Below are 23,890 nucleotides of genomic sequence, written 5' to 3' on the forward strand. Positions count from 1 at the left end.
AGGATTTCCAGACCTGGTATTCTCCAGAAGTTGGACCATCCTACCTGAAGATGATGGGGTTTACTCCATCACATTTTAATGGTGTAGGATATGAGGAAGTCTGAAACAGACCACTGGTTTACAAAAATTATCCAATGAGTTACTTATTATCAAATTGTATTAAATATTGTTTCTTATATGACCAGGGTCATATCTATCCAACTGACAAATGGGAGCAGCATTACATTTGTGCATGACCAGTAGTTTCCTAGTAGTTATTGTGAACATTTCTGAGGCTGACATATGAAGAGTGGCAAAACCTGTCCAAGGTTATTCTAATACTATTGCCTGAGAGTAGGTTTCATTGAGCCTCACTAAAACTTACTTCTGTGTAAACAAACATAAGATTGTGTTGTAAGGGTGTCTGAGTATTTGTGTGGTTGTTTGTGTATAGGTAAATGTCATTGGTCACATTCAGTGTCAAATTTTTTTAATTTTTCAGGTTTCATTCAAGGTAATCTTGCTTAAATAAATACAGGTACTCTGATCAGAAAAGACATTTGCAAGAAATCCTTATGTTTTGTTTTGGTTTTTAGGCTCCACGTATGGGCACTTTCATTGGTGTATACTTGCCCTGTCTACAAAATATTTTAGGTGTTATCCTGTTTCTTCGTCTAACGTGGATTGTGGGAACAGCAGGAGTACTTGAATCTTTCATCATTGTATTCATGTGTTGTGCTGCTGTAAGTATAACTTAGTCTTCTTTAAACAAGTAAGATGTTAAATATCATTCTAGAGATTTTTTCCCCCATACTCTGGTAATAATTTTATTAGCAGCTGTGGGATAAAAAGCATTATAGTAAGCACTCTTGGGGTAAGATAGGCATGGGTTCTAGCTCTGTGTAGCCATAATCCTAAAAAGCAGTGATGCTAAAACACACCAGTGGACCATACTCCAAACAGAATGGAATAATAATAATAATAATAATAATAGTAATAATTTATTTGTATCCTGCCCAATCAACGAGGAATCCGGGTGGCTAACAACAGTGGAAGTACAATAAAAATACAATAAAAAACAAACTAATATCTTCCCAGCCCCCCAGCCATATAAAACAGACAATAACAATAAGCAATATCATTACAGTGGCAATCAATAGGAAAACATAATAATGTTACAAGTCAAACAAGGTTCATAGAAAATCCTTTCCCCAACCCCTCAGCACAGATCCACATCAAAACAATATTAAGCAAATTAAATATAAACATAATACCTGATAGAAAAAAACATAAATATAGCAATTACAATATGTGAAAACCATAATCCATATAACCTAGTAAACATCAAAACTACAATTTATCACAATTAATAAAAAACAATTATGACAGATCAAAGTTCAAAGGAGGCAAAAACAGTTTCCATGACCACCTGCCAGACGAACGCCCCAGGAGCGACACAGGTGCCTCCTCTCCTCCTCTTCCGAGCGAGGGACCAATGGAATGGGTGGGGGGAGGGCACAAGAAGAGGTTTTGAGGCTTCTGCCAGACCAACCCCCCGAGGAGCTGACACAGGTGCCTCCTCTCCTCCTCTTCTGGGCCGATGGAATGGGAGCATATTAAAAATATGCTTCTCTTTGATCCATAATGCAATATCTCTGCTACAGATTTCTTAACTGATTGTAAGGTAGAGCTTCAAGGGACCGTGTTATCTCCATATTCCATCTCCCAAGAAAGTTTCTCTTTGCTGCACATAGAAGACTTCTTAGAAATTCCCTGAGCTTTTGGGGTTCTGTCTTCACCAAATTGCCAGGCCCAGAGACAGATAACATCCCACTAGAATGCATGTTTCAAGAATAAAGCATGGCCTTTTTAACTGAAAGCAATGCATGATCTTAGATGCATCCTTCCTGGCCAGAATTTTGCAGCTCTCAGTAGACTTCAGACCCATGCTAAGAGTCAGTAACATTTCAGGCTTCTGTCTTTTTTATGGAAACAGTACAATTTACCAAGTCTTCATTTCCAGCTCCAGTAATAAACTGATTGAAGTGTTGACTTTAGACTTATACAGCATGCCCCACCATCTTGCCATGCTTATCACCCACCCCTTCCCAACCTGACTATCTCATGCTTAAGCAAAGACTTGTGTGTATGAATGGAAGGAATAATTTGATAATTCCCACCACCCCATTTAATATATACCTTTAATTGTTACAACTGTTAGTATATCAACATACTCTAGCTTCATACTATGAATGGCGACAATACTAAACTAAATCCAATATTAGTCCTATATACAGTAGACTCATTGGAATTGTTTTATTAATGGAATTTTACTTAGTTGTATTTAATAAAGCCCATTCATTCATTGGATCAAATATAAGTTTGAATTTATCCCATTAGTATATTAACACATACCACATTTCATTTCCAAGATAAAACTCCTGACTTCTTGAGTCCTGAAGCAACATCATTATTGTCAGTAGCATCCTTCAACCAAATCTGCTGGATTGAAAGCCCTTAGATTTTGATTTCAAAATCAGAACCATGATTTTAAATAGACTGGGAAATAACCATGAACTGAAATCAGAATCATGATCTTAAAGAGATTGGATATTTAAAATAGATGTGGATGTTTTAGGGTGTTCTGTTTACCATTCAGGGGCTAAAAACAATTTAAAATAATGTTTTCCAGAAATCTGCTGAAAATTGCCTGGCATGATTGTTATCTTGTTCTGTTTTGCAACAACCCTATACTTGGTGTTTGGGAAATAGAACACCAGCACAAATTCTATTTCCTGCCTTCAAAGATCTGCTTACATCATAAAATTTATAATATGTAACATTATTCCTATTCTTGATTAAGCTACAGGAGGATCTTAACAATATCCCTGGATTTAATTGATATTAAACACTTAGTGTACATAATCCTTATTAAGCTGTTTAACTGGCATTATATCATTAAATCTTTCATTTACCCCTCCTATCATTTTTATTTTTGATACTCCTACTATGAAAAAGAGAGACTCATGCTATGGGGAAGGTAATTTACCCAAGGAGATCATGAAGGACATGAAGACAAATAGGGTCTTACACAACAGCTGACTGGCCTGCTCCCATTTGGACAGCCTCACTTTACTTTTGTTTCCAGCTGTTCTCACTTTAAATAGCAACATAATTTCTGAACAGCTCATGAGGTGAGATATTGTTTCCAATGTTCAGAGCCAACAGACATGCGTTCTGTGCCTATGGAGCGATTTGGGCTAAAAACTACAGGTGCTTTAGGCCTGTGGACTTTGAATCACACATGGCATTCTTTCATCTGACAAAAAGACCAAGCCTTTTTCTCTTTGACTGTGAACTCTTATTCTGGTAGAGTTGGTGTCCTTGAAAATAACCGCTATCTACCCCTTAAGTGATTTATAATATTATCACTCTTATTTTTGTTTTTTGGTTGTTGTTTTTTGGTCAGTTTGTGAAACATTCTAATGTATCTTTCAACATTGCTTACTAAATGACTCCTTGGAATGGGATTCTTGTTTAAAAATGTGATATTCAATACAATTTTCTTTCTGCGGGCTGACCACAAATGTTTTCTTTAGGTTTTGTTTTAGGTAAGTTTTCTCTTACCTACTTTCCATTAAAAAAAACCCTATTAGAAACTGCAGGCTTTGTATATTTAAAATGCCCCAATCAGTTCACATTGGGCCTGAGCAGATGGGCAGGAAAAAGCGGCTTGCTGGGTTATTTTTTGTTGGTGGTGTCTCCCCACCATGCATGTGTGTCGTTGCACAAACATACCACCAGCAACCTCCAAGTGCCTCCTGCTGCCTGCCCAGATGTCATCCCATTCATGGCCACCCCTTTGAACAGGCACACCGTCGCATGTTTGATGCTCCATCTGTACAGAGCATTGGTGCATCTCTATGCAAGTGATACACTGACAAAGCACAATCATGGAGGCTCCCCTACATAACCCCTTCCCCCATACCCTCCTCCCCCCCCCCAGTTGGACTGTCTTATAGACACAAAAAGTATATTGTAATTAGATCCATTGGAGTTGTCACATGTTCATTGCTTTGCTGCAGCTCCAAACTTGTGTTCGGCTGTTTATATGCAGGTGCAAAGATGCACATCTTCCATGGTAAGATGAACTATCCTGGGTTCTGTTTGCTCTGTTTGCCACGGAGCGCAGTTTCAGTGTAGCTTCTACCCTCCTTGGAGGCATACATCATCTAAACATCCTACCTTCAAAGCGGTTGGAAACTGCTTTGTTTGTCCCGTCTGCTCAGCCCTATCCTTTTGTATACCCAGTACTTACCTGCTCTAAGAAACACAGCGCTTGAACATAAGCTGTTGGTTTCTTTTACGTTTCTCTAGCAACGATTTGAGGACATGTAGGGCTAGAACATTGTGGATCATAAACAGTTATGGTCAGCACTTACATAAATTTATCTGAACTTTGAAAGGAAGGGTGAGATGCAAAAACATATAAATAAATAGCTTCTTTTCTATTCAATACTAGAGAGGTGCAAAGGACCCATGTGTGATGAATTACCCCTTCCTTCCACACTAAAGATCCACTAATTGTATTCTACAAAACTCTAGTGTGTGTGCAATAAGTGACTACCAGTAAAAATGGTGCCTTGGTTCCTTTCTTTACTAGGGGGAATGTATAGATATACATGAAAAGGCCTTTTTCTTGACATTATGAAGCAAGAATAAATAGATACCTCTGCTATCAGTAATGTATGATTTTGTGTTTCTAGTTTCTAATGCTATGTGTATGATTTTTGCTTTTGTAACACCCCACTGAATACACAGGCAGTTGTTAGGGTCTTTATCCAACTGAATAGTGTTACTTCTGTTAATCACTTTTTCTTAAACTTCCTAGTAACATTCTTCAATATGTCTTGCTTTTGCAGACTATGTTAACAGCAATATCAATGAGTGCAATAGCAACAAATGGTGTTGTTCCAGGTAATTGCTAATTTTTAATTCTATCTTAAAACATACTTATTACAATATTTTATCTATAATCCCTGATTGCTATTGAAAGGACCATCCCTATGACAAGGTGGGTATGTGAGGAGCAGATAGCAAAGCATCTCTTGAACTTCTCTGTGTCAAGCAAGGTGAGCCTGTACAGCTGAAATCCCAAGTAAATGCTACATCTTTTTGTCTTTACTATGATTTGAAAAAGCAAAAATATTGCAAAAGATCCTTTTTCTTGGGCAGTTACCTATGCATAGTGAGCTTGTTATTTGTATAAATGAATAAAAGTAAACCACATAAAAGGTGCAATATAAAGTCATCTTCCACACCCTGGGAACGATTTCTTCCTTCAAACTCTCTTCCAATGTTTCTCTATCCTCCATGATTTACAAACATCAACTCAGCAGTTATTGTTCCTGCAGTGGTTTTGCCAATCTCCTCTTTAGTGCTACTTGATATATCCCTTTTTCTTTTTCCTTTTTTTTAAATAATCCAGGCTCTGGATTAGCCAATTAGCCAAAGAAGAGCACAGCAGGAGACCTATTGCTGTTGGTGGATTATCTTGGCTTTTTTTAGTTGTTGCTTTCTAAGATAGTGTTTCAAGTATTGTTTGCTTGTAGATGAATGGTATTATTGCATTAGCAGAGTTGGGTATTATTAGGCACATAGTATTTGTCTGTGACAATCTTCATGCATATACTATGTTAAAGATGAAGAGAGAGATGGTAAGCACAAACCCAGACCTCAACTTATGTGTATATGGCCTTTGTGTCTATAAGAGCAGGTATGGTGGGGAGGGGGCTTACTCAGACCACCCCAAACCCTGGAAAGGCAAGGTTCTTGGTAGAAAAAATCGTAGGTGCATACAGTTGTACATATACGTTACCTGGAGGCATACAGATGAGTCTATGTGGTCCCATCCTCAAGGATACTGGACAGCAAAACAGAACATAAAAAACAATATAGGTAGAAGATCAACACAGCAGACAGAAAAAATTAAAGGATTTAATGTGAAGTTTAGCTAAAATGTGAAGTTTAGCTAGGACAAAAGATGTTAGTACTACGTATAGGTCAGTCATTACTGTGCCATTGGCAGAATTCTGGTGAGCTTCCAGAGATCCATTACTGTAAAGCCTCAACAATGCTGTCAGAAGGAAGATGTGAAAAGGATGTTTTTTGGACCATAAAATACTGTTCTTTCCCCCCAGCTGGTGCAAAAAGGCGGTCTGTTTCTCCCCAAAGTGGAATTGAGGGCTTTCACAGCCGGCATCCATAGTTTTTTGTGGGGTTTTCAGATTATGTGGCTGTGTTCTGGGAGAGTTTATTCCTGATGTTTTGCCAGCATCTGTGTCAGGGGTGGTGGTGTTTCTCAGCAGACAATAGATCATTAATTAAATGGAATCCCCGAGGGCTTGTCCTTCAACAACAGACCAACACACAGATTAACATGTAAATCACTTCCTCTCAACAAAGGGTCACACAGTATATATACCCCATTCACTTCCATGCCAGCATTCTCTGAAGATACCAGCCACAAATGCTAATGGAATAAACTCTTCCAGAACACGGCCCCATAGCCTGAAAAACCCGCAAAAAAACTATACACAAAGTGGCTTATATAAAACCAATACTGTGTAAGATAAGATAAAATATAATGATACAGGAAAAACTTAAGAAACACACCAAGGGCAGCTAAAATCAGCAGCAGTTTTCAAAACGACAGATTGGAAGATAAAATATTTGGTGCTGTGGGACTGTATCCTTTCTCTGTTTTCACCGTTGAGCTTATACCAGCAATCTTTAACCAGAGTTTAGCTTCTAACAATCAAAGGTTCACTTGTATAGAGAGTGCAGACTGCAACTTTAGAAATTTCTAAGGTGTGAATAATCCCTAAAGGAGGCCAATTGGTGATAAGACCAAAACACATTGGATTATTTAAGAAATAAAATTTTTTGTCCATCATATAGCTTGTGGGACTTTGCTTCCTTTCATTTTTTTACTGTGAATATATGCTTTCCAGATCTTGTTTTGTTTTAAACTTTGGTTTAACCAGAGCTGCTTCCTTTGTTAAGCGAGAAATTATGTTCATTGTACTTTACATCAGTGAACCAGGAAAGTTCTTTTGAAGTGAGGGTAGAGGAATTGCATAGTTCGGCAATCTTCTCATTCTTTTAACTATGATTAAAATACGATTAAGATCTTACCCTTTTACAAGCTACGCATTGTATTAATCAGTTGTTCTGGGTATGACTTAATTAAAAGGAGGAACATATAAACATAAACTAAGAAGTCACAGTGAGCAACCTCCTATTAGGGCCATACAAAATTAACTGGCCGCTATTTGAAACCAATTAAAAGGAGGCATCCTTTGTGCATTTTTAAAGTTCTCAGTAGCCTTTTAGTTTATATTTGGGGGGGGGGGGGGGCGGGGGGATGAGATAAGGCCTTTCAGGTTACTGTAGTGTTCCTCACTATACGACTTAAAATCCAGTGTTAGTTCTGACTAGAGTAGACCCAATAAATCAATGGGATTTAACCAACAGAATGGCAGATAATATTTGTGCATAACATCTGTATGCGTGCATATAAATCAGAGGAACATGTTTACCCCAAACGTATTGCTACTGTATATATTCATGTAAAAGTCTAGAAATTTAGGTTAAAAAATTGACCCCCAAAAAACTGAGTCGACTTATCCATGGGTCAGTGTAGGTACTGTAGAGTACTTTAACTCTTATTAAAAAAGGAGAACCATCCCCTGGTGAAAGGCAAGAGCATGATCTGCCCTGGAAGCACTGACCTGCTCTACTTTGTCATCTATCCAGCCTTTACTATGAGGACAAACAGTTATGCCTGCTGGAATTTTGTTCTTTGGCATTGTTTTCCTTTGCTTCGTTCTTTACATCCTTTGTTACATGCCCCTAAGTTTTACCCTCAACTTATCCATGGTTCATATCAAAATCCATTATTTTGGCCCCAAAATGTACCCTCAACTTATACATGAGGTCAACTTATAGTTGAGTATATACAGTATATTGTGAATATAATTCTTCAAACAATATTTTTTTAAAAAAAAAAAAACCACCAGTGTTAAAATTTTATAGTATTTTACACTTTCATTCATAAAAATGTGTTCCAGGTGTGATAAGCTTTGTTTACAGTCTTTTTTAAAAAAAAACGCTTTCTATCATGCTTCATATAATGTAGGGGTTAAATTAATTGAGCATAGAATCATAGAATCATAGAGTTGGAAGAGACCGCACGGGCCATCCAGTCCAACCCCCTGCCATGCAGGAAATCCAATGTCAATATGTTTTGAATATGCTTGGTTTGTTTTGCACCATTTTAATTTGTGTTTGTCAATGTCAATTTCACAGCTGGTGGATCGTATTATATGATTTCCAGATCGTTAGGGCCAGAATTCGGTGGAGCTGTGGGACTTTGTTTTTATCTGGGCACCACTTTTGCCGGGGCTATGTATATTCTTGGCACAATTGAAATTTTATTGGTGAGTCTCCCATACCAAGCTTATGTCTTATATTGTATCCCAATATTTTTGAATCTCAAATAAACACTCCCTATTTTCTACTTAACCTGCCTTTAGTGGGTGCCTGAAAATTTTCAAAAAATACAAAAACACTTTCCAAATGAACTTTGATTATGGAATGATATATGGGCTATATAATAGGACTGCTATGTGTAATTGGTTATAAATTATCACTCCATTAAAAAGTGTCCCCAGTTGTTGTAATAGTTATATTTATTTATATCCTACCGTTTTTCCAGTCCAGAACTGAAAAGTGGCTTTTAAAAGTTAAAACAGATACAACTAAAAAAACCACATCCTAAAAGTTTGTTAAACTAGTAGTAGAATTAAAAGTTAAGAGTTGAAAGTGTGACTGTTATAAAGAATATAAACAATACAGTATATGAAAGACCCTTTCTCCTTGAGCAATGAGCCCTCAAAGGCTTACCGAAACGAAAAAGATATTCATCTGCCTACAATCTAACCTCCCTGGGAAGGGAGTTACAGAACTTGGGAGCAGCCGCTAAGAAGGCCCTCTCGCAAGTTCCCACCGATGCACCTGTTACATTGGTGAGACACAGAGGAGGCCTTCCCAAAAGATCTCAAAATACAGGCAGGCTCATATGGGAGAATATGCTCCTTCAGTTAAGCTGGATAATATAGTTGATCCAATAGTTATAAAAATTACATTTGGAAAGCATCGTGTTAAAACAGCAGTTTTCCCATCTCATGAGGGAGAAATAGTTTCTAAAAAGATACCTGATATGATATGTGTTCACCAGCAGTATTAGCAGTGGTTAACTGTGACACTCTAGTTTTTTACCTATAACTCTCAGCTTCGCTAGGGAATGTGGGAATCAAATGCCAAAAATATCTAGCTGGGTTGGTCTGTCTGTTCTAGCTATCTGTTTGCTTATTCTGTAACTGTAAAATCATTTGCTTTCTCTGAAAACGTTTGCAAATTTGATTAATATATTAATAGACTAATCATCTAATAGTTAATCTACATTTCCTGACTTGAGCTGTTACGTAAGCCTACTAAATGAATCACTTTTCTCTGTATAGTGTCACGAAGAAATCTGAAATTGAGACTGCTGACTATTTTCCTGTTGTTTATTATTTTGTTACATTCTATATTTTTTATATAGTTAGATGGCTTTGAAGTCAACTGTTGACTTATGGGAACTTTATGCATTTCACAGGGTTACCTTAAGCAAAAGAATACTCAGAGAGAGATGGTTTTGGCAGTTCTTTTATCTGAAATATAACCTACAGAGGAAGGAACTGGCAAAACCAACTCTTGAGTATTCCTTGCCTAAAAAAATAGTACGCCTAATTTAAAAAGTCCATGAATGATACGAGCACCCAAATTCCTATGCTTACAAGACATTGTAGAAAAAAAGGAGGAGTTAGCAATGACAGCAAACCTCAGCTAACAAAGCTACTGTAAAATACATGGACCTCAGCACACATGTCCCAAATCTTTGACGGAAAACCAAGCCTTCTGAAATGTATTTGATAGTAGTCAGTATAAACATTATAAAAATCACACACAATGTACTGTATCCACAGAGCTTACATTTTAAGTTCCACCATGGATGCTTGAAACAGTAGGGGACTCTTATTATTTTCAATTAGACAAATTACATCCTGTCGAAGTATACCATATAGAATCTCACTGGAGGACCTAGAAATCCCGGTTGTTCTTGTTGCTGTTGTTGTTGTTGTGTGCGTTCAATTTTTTTCCAATTTACGAAAACCCTAAAGCAAACCTATCACAGAGTTTTCAGGGGCAGAGAATATGTGACTCGCCCAAGGTCATCCAGTGGGTTTCCATGACTGAATGACAAACTGAACTCTGTTCTCCAGAGTTATAGTCCGATGCTCAAACGACTACACCATCCTGGCTCTAGAAATGCCTAGCAAGAACATATTTTTTCAGACATGGGTAAGTGAAACTGTAGATACTAAATTTGCAGATACAGAAGTCGAACTGTATCTCAGTTTCCTTTTCCTTTTATCCAGAATGAACTGAGAACAAATAAATAAATAATCTCATCTTCACTAAACACTGAAATAATTTTCCTCAAGTACCTTTTCTCTTCCATTTATTTTTAAAATAACAACTAATCATTTAGGTTAACAAACTTGCTGTTCTCTAAGTATATTACTAAAATCATTTAACATAGAATTATTTTGGAACTGTATACTAAAAACTGTTCAAAATTTGTTTCTTCTACAGAAATACATTTCTCCAAATGCTGCTATTTTTATTGGAAGTGAGGAGGCCACCTTAAACAATATGAGAGTGTATGGAACATGCATCCTTGCGCTGATGGCAATAGTAGTTTTTGTGGGAGTCAAATATGTCAATAAGCTTGCACTTGTCTTCTTGGCTTGTGTGATTCTTTCAATTATTGCTATTTATGCTGGGGTTATTAAAACTGCATTTGATCCACCAGACTTTAGGTAAGTAGAGATAGTTTTAAAAACATTTGTGATGATGTTTTTTAAAAAAAAAATTAATCTAATTCAGATGTTGAAGTAAAAAATAGAAACATGCAGTTAAAAAAAATGCAAGTGATTTGGGAGAGACAAATTTAAGATGAAGAGATGTGTGCCCGGTCTATATTGGACGGGGAAATCATGCAGTCCATAGGCCACACATGGCCCTTGTGTGAGTCTTATAAAATAATCCAGATCCCAGATTATTTTAAATGAAAGATGGCCCAGGAAAGTTGTTGTAAAATTCTTTTTAGGAGCCACAGCTTGGCCCCTAAGAAGTGTTTTCAAGCTACCACCACAAATATCTTCTGATAAGAAGTCAATGCTGATCATGAAAAATTATGATGGTGTGTCCCATATGGGGCCAGGAGATGCCAAAATTGGCCCAACAATCCGCAGTGCATGCCCCTTTAGGACATCAAAACCATACATGTATTAATACTTCCTATATCATATTAAGATATGCTCTATTCCCCCCCCCCACTCCCACTTCTTCTTTTAAAAAAAACCATCTTCAACATTATATATCTCCAATAGGGGCACTAGTTTTTGACACTTGCCAACTTTTTTGAGAACTGTAATTATGGTGGTGACTGGATATTCGCTATCTCAAACAGGGAGACCCTGTATTCCTTCAATTCCTTCTTTCTATGATTTTGGTTTATTCATCTTCATTGTATCTACTTGAGAGTATTATAGGCCCGATCTAGATGGGCCTATAGTTCGCCCTCATCACATGCTAAGGGTTGGCCGAGGGCGTGCCTCACCCCTATCACGTGACGAAGGTGTCAAAATGGTGGCGCTCTGTACACAAGGGCACTGGCATTTTGACACAACGGACGCTTAGCATCTGCACGTCCCGGCGTCATTGTGATGCTGCGAGCGTGCCATTGGCGCACTGCAGCGTCACAATGGCGCCGCAAGAAGAACCCACTTTTTGTGGGTTCTTTTTGCTGTGCGAGGGAGCCGCACAGTTTGTCCGCTGCAGCTTCCTTGTGCAGCAAAACAAGACGCTGGCAGAACGCCCTTTTTGGGCGGTCTGTATCCCGCCATAGTTTAAGGACCCAACTCATGGTTTTATCTAGCCCTTTGGAATTTCCTTGCTACTTTTCTTCATTTCTAACATCCACAGTCATTGCTTCAGTAACAAAAATGAGTGCATCCATGTCTTTCTCTCTTTCTTGTACTCCATATGTTAAAGGTTCTGTGCTTGGGTTTTCTGTGCAGCAGAGAGATGTTTGATGTAACTATTAGGGGATCACCTTCTGTAATACCATTAGTTGGTTCTGGGTACCTTCTGTAAATAGAGATTATCAGAAAGGAGGGGCATTTCACTCCAAATCTTCTTTGTCTTTCACTTTCAAACATCTGTCATCAAAGTCAATAGTGGAGATTGCAAAGTTACTTTTTGAGTTGCAGCTCAGGAATAACTAACGAGTGTCCATACTGGTTGGAGCAATCTTTCAATTTCATGTAACTAAATTGTGAAAACAAAGGAACTTCTTAGTAAAAAATGCCCATCCTTGCCTTAAACCCATCCTCTCAGCCCCTTGGAGTGGAGGTTTCAGCAAACATAACAGCATTTACTTGCAATGTCCATTTAGTGGCATTTTCATCCCCTGGTTGTCTGATTAGGTATTGCATATGCATGAAAATTTAATTACACAAAATGAATTCTCTGTCATTTCTGGTTAATCTGTCGATAAGTTTGCTGTTGTAAATAATATATCCTAGAATAGTCACACTATATACAGCATGGATAATGTGACCTCTGTTATTTTCAATGGAGTGTGTGTCCCCCCCCCCCCATATGCGCTTGTGGGCACGTGCCCCATTTAGGCCTATGGAGCTTAAATGTCAGCTAATCTCCGTTTTCGCAGGGGTGGTCCGGAACAAATCCCCGTGAAAACGGAGGGCCAACTGTATATGGAATTGTGATGGCTCATAGCTTTTAGCAATAAAGTTAAGCAGAACAGCAGTGTCTTTGCCAGAGTGAAAGAGAGGTTGGGAGCCAACTTGAGGTAGTGATTTGATGATAGACTAGGACTCTGGAGATCAGGGTTCAAAACACCACTGAGCCTTGGGGCCCATTCACACCTACCATTTTATATCGAGGAGATCTGGAGTTTCCTCAGCGATGCCATCTGGAATCGATCAGGCTCATAGTCCTCACTATGTTTGCCACAATTGAATTTTTTGTTACCTGTTCAAACTTGCTGTGTGAACCCTTTGTCCCCTCGATGGGTCAGAGCTGAAAGGCCCGGAAGGCTGAATTGGAACATATTCACAAATTCCAATCCATCAACAGTGGTTGAAAAGAGACAGTAGCTTCTTGACACACTATACATATTATAATACTGGTTAGTACTCTAGCCACAAGAGAGCCAGCATGGTGTAGTGGTTTGATCATTGGACCATGACTGTGGAGGCCAGGGTTCAAATCTCAGCTCAACCAAGGAAACTGAGTGACCTTGGGCAAGTTACACTCTCTTAGCCTCAAGATGGCACTGGCATGAAGAAACATGCCAGGAAAACCCCATTGGAGCAATAGTAATAACAAGTATATTTGTATACTGTTTATCAGTGTACTTAAACACTCTCTAAGCATTTTACAATGTGTAAACCAATTGCCCATAACAATCTGGGTACTCATTTTAGCGATTTATGGAAGGATGCAAGGCTGAATTGACCCTGGAGCCCTGGAATCGAACTCACAACCTTGTGGCTATGAATGGCTGCACTACAGGCATTTTACCACTGCACCACCAGGATTCCCTGATAGGTTTGATTTTGAGTCTCTATAAGTCTGAAATGACTTGAAGGAGCACAACAACAAAACACCCTAGCCTCACAAGGCCACTTTTAGCCAGTTTATCACATCTCTTTTCTGGTTCCCAGTCTGCACACACCAAATTCCAAAACTTCCTCCACCATTCATATGGTCATCCACTCACACTAGCCTTAGGCAACATCTTTCCTCCTGCCTTTGTCCCTCAATTATCATATCTAAAACCTCATCACTACAAGTTTTTTATTTCTGGATAGTCTGATTATAAAGGTCCTTCCTAGGTAACAGTTTGCTCCATGAATCTGATGCAGTAGACCTAGGAAAGCTTATACTACAACTTGTCACCTCATCACTAGAAGTTTTGCATTTCTATATACAGTTGTCCCTCCAGATTCGCGGCGTTGGAACTTGCATTTTTGATCATTTGCAAGGTTGCTGTCACATGCACTTCCCCTCCTCCTTCCCACATGCTCCTTTCCATCCCCTCCCTCCCTCTCTCCTTCCCTTCCTCTCTCCGGACCTAGCTTTGCCTCGGGGCCTGGGAGGGGGCCTTCCCTCAGTTCAGTGGAAGTGAGGCAGGGCACAGAGGCTGCTGGGGCCTGTAATCTGTTCCAGCTGGCCGCCATGAAGAATTGTCTTCCTGGTGGTGCTCTGGGCCCAGTATGCACACACCCCACCCCACAGGGGTTGCTCCACCCATTGTCTGTGGTGGAGGGGGCGGGGTGGGTGCACACCAGGCTCTGAGCGCACTGGGAAGGTGAATCTCCATAGCATCCAACTGGCGCAGATTACAGGCCCCGGCAGCAATCATGGCCTGCCTCTCTCTTGCCAGACTGAGGGAAGACCCCCTCCCAGCCCCTGAGGCAAAGCTAGGCCCGAGGGAGGGGGAAGGAGATAAGGAGGGGAGGAACTTGAATAGTCACAAAATTTCGGATCCGAGGGGGGTGGATCCCCCATGAATCCAGACGGATGACTGTAGTCCGATTATAAAGGTCCTTACTAGGCAACAGGGATCTGATGAAATAGACCTAGTCTAGGAAAGCTTATGCTACAACTTCTTTCACACAGTGAAACAAGATCTTTTTGCATACTGATATTCCAGACTAACAAAACTATATTTCTGAACCAGATAAGAAGTTTGCCAAATGAGGTGGCATTATCAGCTAGGTTAATGATGATGAGAGTTCTTTTAGACTGACTATCTTTGTTTAAAAGGTACAGACACATATTGTTTATTTTATTTTCTAGTATCTGTCTTCTTGGAAACCGTACATTAGTGAGGGATGATTACCCTTGTGCCAAATATACTATTGTGGACAATGTAACACAGGCTACTGTGCTATGGAGAGAATTCTGTGGTGGTGACGCATCTCTGAATGCCACGTGCGATGAATATTTTCGTCTGAACAACGTCACTGAAATACAGGGAATTCCTGGAGTTGCAAGTGGAGTTCTATTTGGTGAGCCTATCAACACAGATGCAGATAGTCAGTTAGTATGAACCAATGGTTTTCTAAGAATAAAATGTATACAGGAAGGATATTGTATTGATTCCATGCATCTTGAGACTCTTATATGGCAGCCCACACATGTTCTGTTTAGGCTGTCAGAAATAGTCACATGCAGTGGTCCTTTGTATAGAACTGTATTATATACTATCGGTGCTTGTTTTTCCTAGACAGCATAATATGACCTATTCCTTAATTTAGGATAGTCCTTACATCAAAGGGCAGCTCATCTGCCCTACCCTTTTGCATTTGTTTAACTTTTATTACCTTGTTTTTATTACATGTTTATGCCATTCCAGGACATTTATGTGTGATTTATAGATTATGTATGATATGTATATTATTTATGCACATACTCATTTTTCATTAATTATAACATACGAATGCATATTAGTGGGAAACTAGACATATAGGTCAGTGTTGCCAACTTTACAAATGAAGTGTTTGTAATACCTGTTAAATCTGCTGAGTGTTGTTTGAATAAATAGTGGTAATGGATGATAAGTAAACCCCAAGACTGGTGCGCCTTAGCCAGTCCTACTCTAAGTGGTGGTCTCTGGATGAGTGATGGTTCCCAAGCCATTGGCTACCATTTAATTTCATTTAGAATATTTATACCCTGCTTTTCTGCCACAAAGGCTCTCAGAACTGCTTACAAATAGTTAATTAGAGAATTCCCTCCACTTAGGCTTAGAATCTAAAAAAAGACATGACACAAAAGGAGAAGGGGCCAGGGTGGTGGCAGTCTATGGTGAGTTTCAAATCAAGAAAGAAATTGTGGTATTGAATGGGAACAAATACATTGCTGGCCCCTGGCATATTTGAAAAATAATTGCTGATCCCATACATCAGATGGCTTGAGAAGCACTGCCCTAGGTGATACAATTGACACCTAAGTCCGTTTATAATTATTAGGTTTTTACCACTGATTTCAGCAGGGCATGGACTACATAAATCACACTCTGATGATAATAAGTATTATGTAATAAGATAATATTCCAGAAATGTCAAGTGAAGATCGCTTATTTGTAAGAATAGGATGGAATGAATATTTGAGGACAATAAAAGGTCTTCCAGAAAGGCTTTTAAAGTCTATGTTTATATGCTGGTGTTTGTGAACAAAATCTGATGCTTATTTCCTCACAGATAATTTATGGAGTTCATATGGAGACAAAGGAGCAATTGTGGAGAAACAGAATTTCCCATCAGTTCCTGTTTCAACTCTGGAAGAAACAAAAGAAAAAATTGGCACTTATGTGTATACAGATATCATGACCTATTTTACTATGTTAGTCGGGATTTATTTTCCATCAGTGACAGGTATTGTTTTCTTCCTTTTTACTCTCATATAACTGAACTGGATGGGCTCTTCTATTTGAATAGACTAGAGCTGCATGTCTTTAGATTCTCATCTCCGGCCTTGCCTTGATAAGTATAGCAGTCTGTGTACAAGAAAACACCATCTTTTCTTCAAGAGCTGTTTGTTTCTTTTCTGCTTTTAATCCTCAGTCTCAGTGATTTTTAGTCTGTCTTCCTTCTGGGTATCTTTCCCACATTTAGTTGTCTGCTGTGAAACCCCCAATAATACTGTAATTTCCTCAGGTGGATTGAATTGAAATTGATCGCACCAAATACTTTCAAACTGCTATACTGGTCAATGACCGAATAAATGTTATTACTATTACTTTCAAACTGCATATTGTAAAGCAATACTGGACTGTTACATACCCATTCCAGGAGGGGCTGCCTTACTAGAATAAGTGGGATGCTACCACAGTACAGAAATAAAGCAGTTTAAGACTACTTTAACTTTCATGGCTCAATGCAATGGATTTCTGGGATTTGTAGTTTGGTGGGGCACCAGAGCTCTCTGACAGGGAAGGGCAAATATCTCACAAAAGTACAAACTCCAGAATCCCATGGCATCGAGTCATGGCAGTTAAAGTAGTGTCAAACTGCTTTATTTCTGTAGTGTGGCACCAGCCATACTTGCTGTGCCTGGCAGCCTTTTTTTGGAATAACCTTTTGACCCCATAGTATGATCACATAGTCATTTCTAGACGGACTACCCTACTAGAAGTCAAGGCTGCTCCTCTGAGTATGCAATGGGTGTTTCAGTGAGAGAGAAAGAGAGACTAAATAACAACATTTGACCATCTTGTAGAGTTAAGGTAACAATTACCTGAAACATACTTCCTTAAAATCCAAATTGCCTTGATTGTTGCTGATGCTTTAAAAAAAGAAGAAAATTCCCTTTGGTTATAAGAGAGAAAGATATTTAATTAGTGTGCCTGCCTCTTAAATCAAGAACACACAACCTCTAGCCTCTAAACTTAACTGCACTCTCACCATGTTCCTATATTCCCACCGCCACCAGTGCCAAATTCCCTCTCCCACTGATTTATCAATGACAAAAGTTTTCTAGGTCCACCCTCAGTGATTCTCATTTCCAACAGATTGTTATTTTCTGAATGATGCTAGCAATAAGGAGAAAATGGTCTATGGGGTGAAGCAGACAGGTCAGCCCCAATCACTCTAGGATCATTGCTACTGGACACTGTGGTCCTGAAGCCGGCCACTGACATGGTTCTGAACGGGCCGCCGGCAGGAACAACTTTTTACCGTTCCCTTTTGGGCCGCCTTAGGCAGCCTTGGAGCGACTTCCAGGCAATTTGGGGGTGTGCATTATTTGAACATCATGCCCCTCTCCCAAAGCACTTTATTTGGCCCATGTGTTTCAGGCCTATGTTAAAACTGCTGGAGTAGAGGTCCAGAGTATGTATACGGATGTGCCATCCCCAGATAAGTACTACAGCCCTGCCTTAGTACAATGGCCAGTATACTGGTTTTAGTAGACATAATTAATAAATGGAAGAAAAGATAGCTTAGCAAGTTAATGTTTGCCAAATAATATGGGGAAGGTAGTTCTTGGGAAATGGTAGATCTGGAGATTGGAAGGTTATGTGATTGTGTGAGTTTTGGTGCTGGTGGAATTGTGGATTGCAAGCAGAAACATAGATAGATTTCGTAGGAAAGCGGAAAATGAAGCAGCTCTCTTTGCTGAGTTCAGAGAAGGGAGAACTCAAAGAATTTCTGTTCCTGGTTGGTTGCCAAAAAATCAGAAAAATGCTGTGGGCACAGACTTACCTCAAGTTTCTCAGATTTAGTTCCTAATTCAGAAATAGGTTAGTAGTCTCAACCTTGATTATAGAAAATGGAATTTCATCTTGTTTGCCAACATCCAAGGGAGACGCTCTTGGTTTAGTGGTGATAGGAAAACTGATTGAAGATTCAACCATTATTAGGGAGCCAAGAAACCCCAACAATTTTAAAATGTTTTTAAATAGAAGTAAATCAGTTGGACCTCTCCTTAGAGTTTCCAAAATTTGGACATTGAGAGTTCTCCAAACTCTGCAGAGTTCTTAGGAACTGCTTCCTATTCCAACTCAGATATGGACTATTCTCTCCTCTAATTCCCATAGGGTAAAATTGACATTTTATAATGGAATGCGTATCATATTACCAAAAATCTTAGTATTTGCCACACATTCATCCTTAGTCTTTCCTGTAAAAACTTCTGCTGTCCAGGGCATAGAACTTGAATGACCTGTGAAGCTTCCTGGTGTTAACATATGGTCATTTCCCACTAGCTATCCATGTCTTCATCCATAGTGTTCCTGACTGAAAATTCTGAGGTGTTCTTTAAAGTATATTTGATATAGTGAGTACAAGAAATAATAAACTTGAGAGTGCAAAAAATGGGTATACGTTACTGAACATTTTGATTTTCTTGGCATAGAAGATTTATTTTTGGGTACACATGATGAACAAATTGAGTATATGAGGAACAGCCTATTATTTTAGTTTGACTGCCAGAAGAGAAAATGATTTGGAATTTTGTCAGCATCTCTTTTTATGCCTGACAGAATATAATCTTTGTCTTTCTTCATGTTGCTTTGATTCCTGTGAGTAATGGAAGAAGCTGTCTGAACTTGTTCTCTCATGTAGAGAATACTCCAGGGACTCAGTAAATTTGCCATGGTCATAAGAGTTGTGATAATAGATAATTGCCTGAAAAGTGTTGACGTATATGTAACTCTTCCATGGAAGCCTTCAGTACTGCACAATCAAAACCTTTCCATTGACCTGTCTCTTCAATTATTATATGTATATCTGTTTCTTTATGTTTCCTAAAGTATAGAGGCAGACCTTAACATCTTTGCTACCTCATTTATAGGTTAGCTCTTTCTTGAAATGTAACATTGAATCTTTCAGTTGACATACAGATGTCTAAGCATGCAGTTGTTTTAGACTGGGATAGATAACAGTGGTCCATTAGATGTTTTTGGCCTGCAGCTCATATAATCTTTCACCATTGGTTATGTTGTCTAAAGCTGACAGAGATTGTAGACAGAGACACCTAGAGGACCATAAGTCTGTATCCAGTGTTCGGTACAACTCTCCAACAAGTCCAGCTTGCTAGTGATATTTATTTTGTTACCATTCCAGCTATCAGCCTAAGTCATTGTTGACATTTGCATGATCGCATGGATTAAATGCCTACAGTATACATTCAACTCAGTCTGCAATTTCTTTCTCTACAGACCTGGGTAGATTCCTTTAATCAAGTCAATGTACATTTTCTCCTAGTGTTGAACATCAGTAACCTAATGCCAAGCCCTTTTTCTATGATTGTTTTGTTCTTGGTTTCAGGCATCATGGCAGGTTCAAACAGATCTGGAGATCTTCGAGATGCTCAAAAATCTATTCCAACTGGAACAATTCTAGCAATTTCAACTACATCCTTTATTTGTATCCTTTCAGTACAATTTAAAATAATCTAGATTCCATAACTCCGGTTCATATATATTGTTGTTTCGTGTTAGGTTTTTGCTTTGAGGGTACACAGATGACTAACAAACAACCACAAAGCCTAGCCTTAAAAGGAATGTTAGACATTTTACTTAGATGTTACATTCAAAATGAATAGCTTGTTGGGATTGGATCAACCAAACCTTGAGCAGAACATGTTAAAGCTGCCTGGAAATTGTAGTGAATAAACACATTTTAATCTTTTTGATAAGCATGCCTCATTTTTTGCCAGTAGGCAAAACCAGGAAGACTTTTAAATTTTAAAACTGTTTGATCTGTTGATCGTTAATAAATAATGAATGAATAAATTTTAAAATCCGTGAAATGCATTGGATAGACAGCAGAAATTTCTTTATTTTAGATTAAGTACTGTTTTATATGATTTCATTTTCTTTTCATTTTAGATAAATGTAGAAATAGAAGATACAATAAAATTCCAGAAGTATAATTAGTAATGACCATATTTGTATAAACAATAGTGACAACAAGGAACAACAGCGTTTAAAATGTTTGAATGGGATTACTTTAGGTCCGGAATGGGAAAGGTGCGGCCCTCCAGATGTTGCTCAGTTGCAACTCACATCATCCCTCACCACTAGCAGTGCTGGCTAAGATTATGGGATTTAACAGCTGAACATCTGGAGGGACACATATTGTCCAGTTCTGCCTTATTGCACACCCACACCCACACAGATACACACAGAGCTATGTGCTGTTTCATTTGCTTTGCTATTATTAAGATTATTGTCTCTAATCTGGTTTTCATCTGATGTGTTGACTAATGTATCATTGGAAATAGAAAAAGAATATAGGCTGGCCAGATTTAAATACGTTGAGATTCTTCTGCTTTCAGTGGGAGAGCTAAGCATATATTGAATTCTCTACTAATGTAATCAATAGAAATTAAAAAATACTTAATATTCATTAAAATGTTACAAATGAGATCATTGAGATTCCCACCTTACCACCTCCCAACTTTATATACATTCCATTCCTTGAATCTCAAATACAGATCTGTCCTGTATTATTCTTTTTGGCGCCTGTATAGAAGGAGTCGTCTTGAGGGACAAGTATGTAAAGGCATTCCCACTCCATTTTTTTAAGGCTGCACGTGCTCCATTAGCTATACCACTTTAAGTAGAGAAAAATGGGTTGTGGGAAATTAAGGCCCCAGCAAACGGGGCAAAAGGAGCGACCAGAGGCCCCTCCCATCCCAATCGCTGTGGGACCGAGGCAAACAGACGCTGACGTCCTGAGGCCAGCCACTGCCGCAGACCCAAACAGGCTGTGGCAATGAATGGATAAAATCCATTCCTTTTGCAGCAGGGTTTCAGCCACCTTAGGTTGCCCTGGTGCAGCTTGGGGTGTGTGTGTTGTCTAACCACCACACCCTCTCAAGCTGCATGGAAAGCGCCTTTTTTTGTCCATCTGTTTTGGATCATAGTTTTCTAGAAGCAGTAATCAAAATGGTAGTTCATAGACCAGTGCCAGTCTTCAGGTGATCCTCTGACAGTCCCTGGAGAACTTCCAGAAAAGAAAACAACTGTAGCCACTGGGCACAAATATAGTACAGTACCAGTTCTTGGCACATTAGGAAAAAAGAATTCCAGTCTCCCACATCAGGTAGCTTAATAAACTAGGGAAACCTAGAAAATTCAAGATCAACTCTTCTAAAAGAGACATCCACTGTCCTTTCTGTGTTTCAGTGTTATCCTTTATAAGTTCTGCAGAAATATGTCCACTTGCCCCTTCATGTTAGTGAACTGAATTAGCCATTTTATAGGTGTGCATAATTTACTTAACTCTTCTTTCTTCTTTAATGTTGCATGTGCTCTTTCCCCACAAGATTTGGAGAAGCAGTTAATGGAAACCTAGTGATTGGTACATTGGCATGGCCCTCTCCATGGGTTATTGTAATTGGCTCATTCTTTTCCACATGTGGTGCTGGTCTCCAGAGCCTCACTGGTGCTCCCCGGCTACTCCAGGCAATTGCAAGAGATGGCATTGTACCATTTCTTCAAGTAAGTCTTTGTTTTCTGCTTTTTTCGTGCTTTCACAGTTCTGCTGCAGAAGAAGTCTGCTGGAAAACCCATTCCTAAGCGACACACGCAGATGGTTTGCTCTAATTGCCCTAATTTTGTGGTATACAGGGTTTGATGGCAACTTCTGCTCAGGTGTACATTTCTGACCCTGGCTGATCATAGCTTGTTAAAGCAAGACAGACACATGCTTGATGATGTAGGCAGAGGTCTAATGGTGGGGTAGCAACTTGCACATTTTAGCATGTAGACTGTACTTTACCAAGAAAACTATGTTAATTGTTGGGGGGTTTTTTTTTGGGGGGGGGGGGAGACTGGTAGAAATCTGCAGAATTTTGTATGGAGAATAATCATAATAGCCCCTTTATTTCTGAATGCTGGCACAAAATGCTCCACTCTGTGTTTGTTCTGTATTCCGTTTGCAACACTTGTAACATTTGCCAACATTTTATGACCAAAAGGTCCTAAACCTGTAGCCCAATTTCCCATCTTGACATGCTAGTTTCAGGCCCATTTAATATTTCTTTTCTATGTGTGGGTGGGAGGGTGGATGGATGTGCATGCCTACACACAAACAAGAAAACACATCTTTTATGTAGGTATATATATGGTTGCTTGCCTCTTGCATCCAATGTAATGTTTCTGCAAGCATATTAATCTTTTATGAAACTTAGAAAAAGGGCTAAACTAAAAATGGTTATCTCATCTTGAATTATGTTGCTTATAATATAATTTATAATAGTTTATAAATTATAATTTATAATAGTTTATAATACATTAAAAAGGATGCGGTGGCTTACTGGTTGAGACACCAATTCTGAAGATTGGAAGATCAGAGTTGGCAGTTCAAGGGCCGAGTGCTGCATGATGGGATGAACACCTGTCACTAGTCCCAGCTTCTGCCAACCTAGCAGTTCAAAAGCATGCAAATGCAAGTAGATGAATAGGTACTACTTCTCAGTGGGAAGGTAACAGCGTTTGGTGCATAGTGCTGGCCACATGATCACAAGAGCAATCCTTAGACAATGCTGGCTCTTCAGCTTGGTAACTGAGATGAGCACTACCCCCTACGGTCGGTTATGACTAGACATTCATGTCAAGGGACTACCTTTACCTTTTTATAATACATTGTAAGTTGTTATAATTAATAGTAGCTTGAATCGTTACAGAGAATAGCGTAATGATTCAAAGCTTGGAAAACTATGAACTAAAAAGCTTGAATGATAACTTCTAGAATCCCCTATCCAACATAGCCACTGGCCATGCTGGATAGGAGATTCTAGAAGTTGTAGTCCAAAATGGTATTTTTCAAAACTCTAGTTCTACTTAAGCTTATGTGTGTTTTACAGATGCATGTGTTTGAAATAAATTAAAACATTTGCCCTTTTTAAAAACAACAACAACAGGTATTTGGTCATGGGAAACGAAATGGAGAACCCACATGGGCTTTGCTCCTGACTGCGCTGATATGTGAGATAGGCATTCTTATAGCTTCGCTGGATAGTGTAGCTCCAATCCTTTCTATGTAAGTATGTATATAGAGGTTTCATTTCCATATATCTTTCTCCTTATATCGTTAGATCTCAAGGTGGGATACAATTAATGAAACATTGCATCATAAAGCTATGCAATAAGCCACATGTTTAACAACTTTTTTGATGATTTTATAATAAACAGAAA

General features: G+C 38.8%; 1 protein-coding gene across 6 annotated transcripts in view; it reads left to right on the forward strand.

Moving 5' to 3' along the window:
* Positions 1–23,890, forward strand: part of LOC149316866 (solute carrier family 12 member 7-like) — a 126,854-nt gene that overhangs the window by 62,040 nt on the left and 40,924 nt on the right. For all 6 annotated transcript variants that reach the window (XM_089516415.1, XM_089516418.1, XM_089516416.1 and 3 more), the window contains 10 exons: positions 576–722; positions 4,902–4,956; positions 8,350–8,480; positions 10,741–10,967; positions 15,040–15,251; positions 16,446–16,619; positions 20,013–20,111; positions 21,184–21,241; positions 22,018–22,192; positions 23,617–23,735. In XM_089516415.1, coding sequence (XP_089372541.1) covers positions 576–722; positions 4,902–4,956; positions 8,350–8,480; positions 10,741–10,967; positions 15,040–15,251; positions 16,446–16,619; positions 20,013–20,111; positions 21,184–21,241; positions 22,018–22,192; positions 23,617–23,735 — 1,397 coding nt within the window. The remainder of the gene's footprint in view (positions 1–575; positions 723–4,901; positions 4,957–8,349; positions 8,481–10,740; positions 10,968–15,039; positions 15,252–16,445; positions 16,620–20,012; positions 20,112–21,183; positions 21,242–22,017; positions 22,193–23,616; positions 23,736–23,890) is intronic.

The sequence above is a fragment of the Sceloporus occidentalis genome, unplaced genomic scaffold (assembly GCF_023333645.1).
Source record: "Sceloporus occidentalis isolate IW3139 unplaced genomic scaffold, rSceOcc1.0.p SCAF_3, whole genome shotgun sequence".
NCBI classification, from domain to species: Eukaryota; Metazoa; Chordata; class Lepidosauria; order Squamata; family Phrynosomatidae; genus Sceloporus; species Sceloporus occidentalis.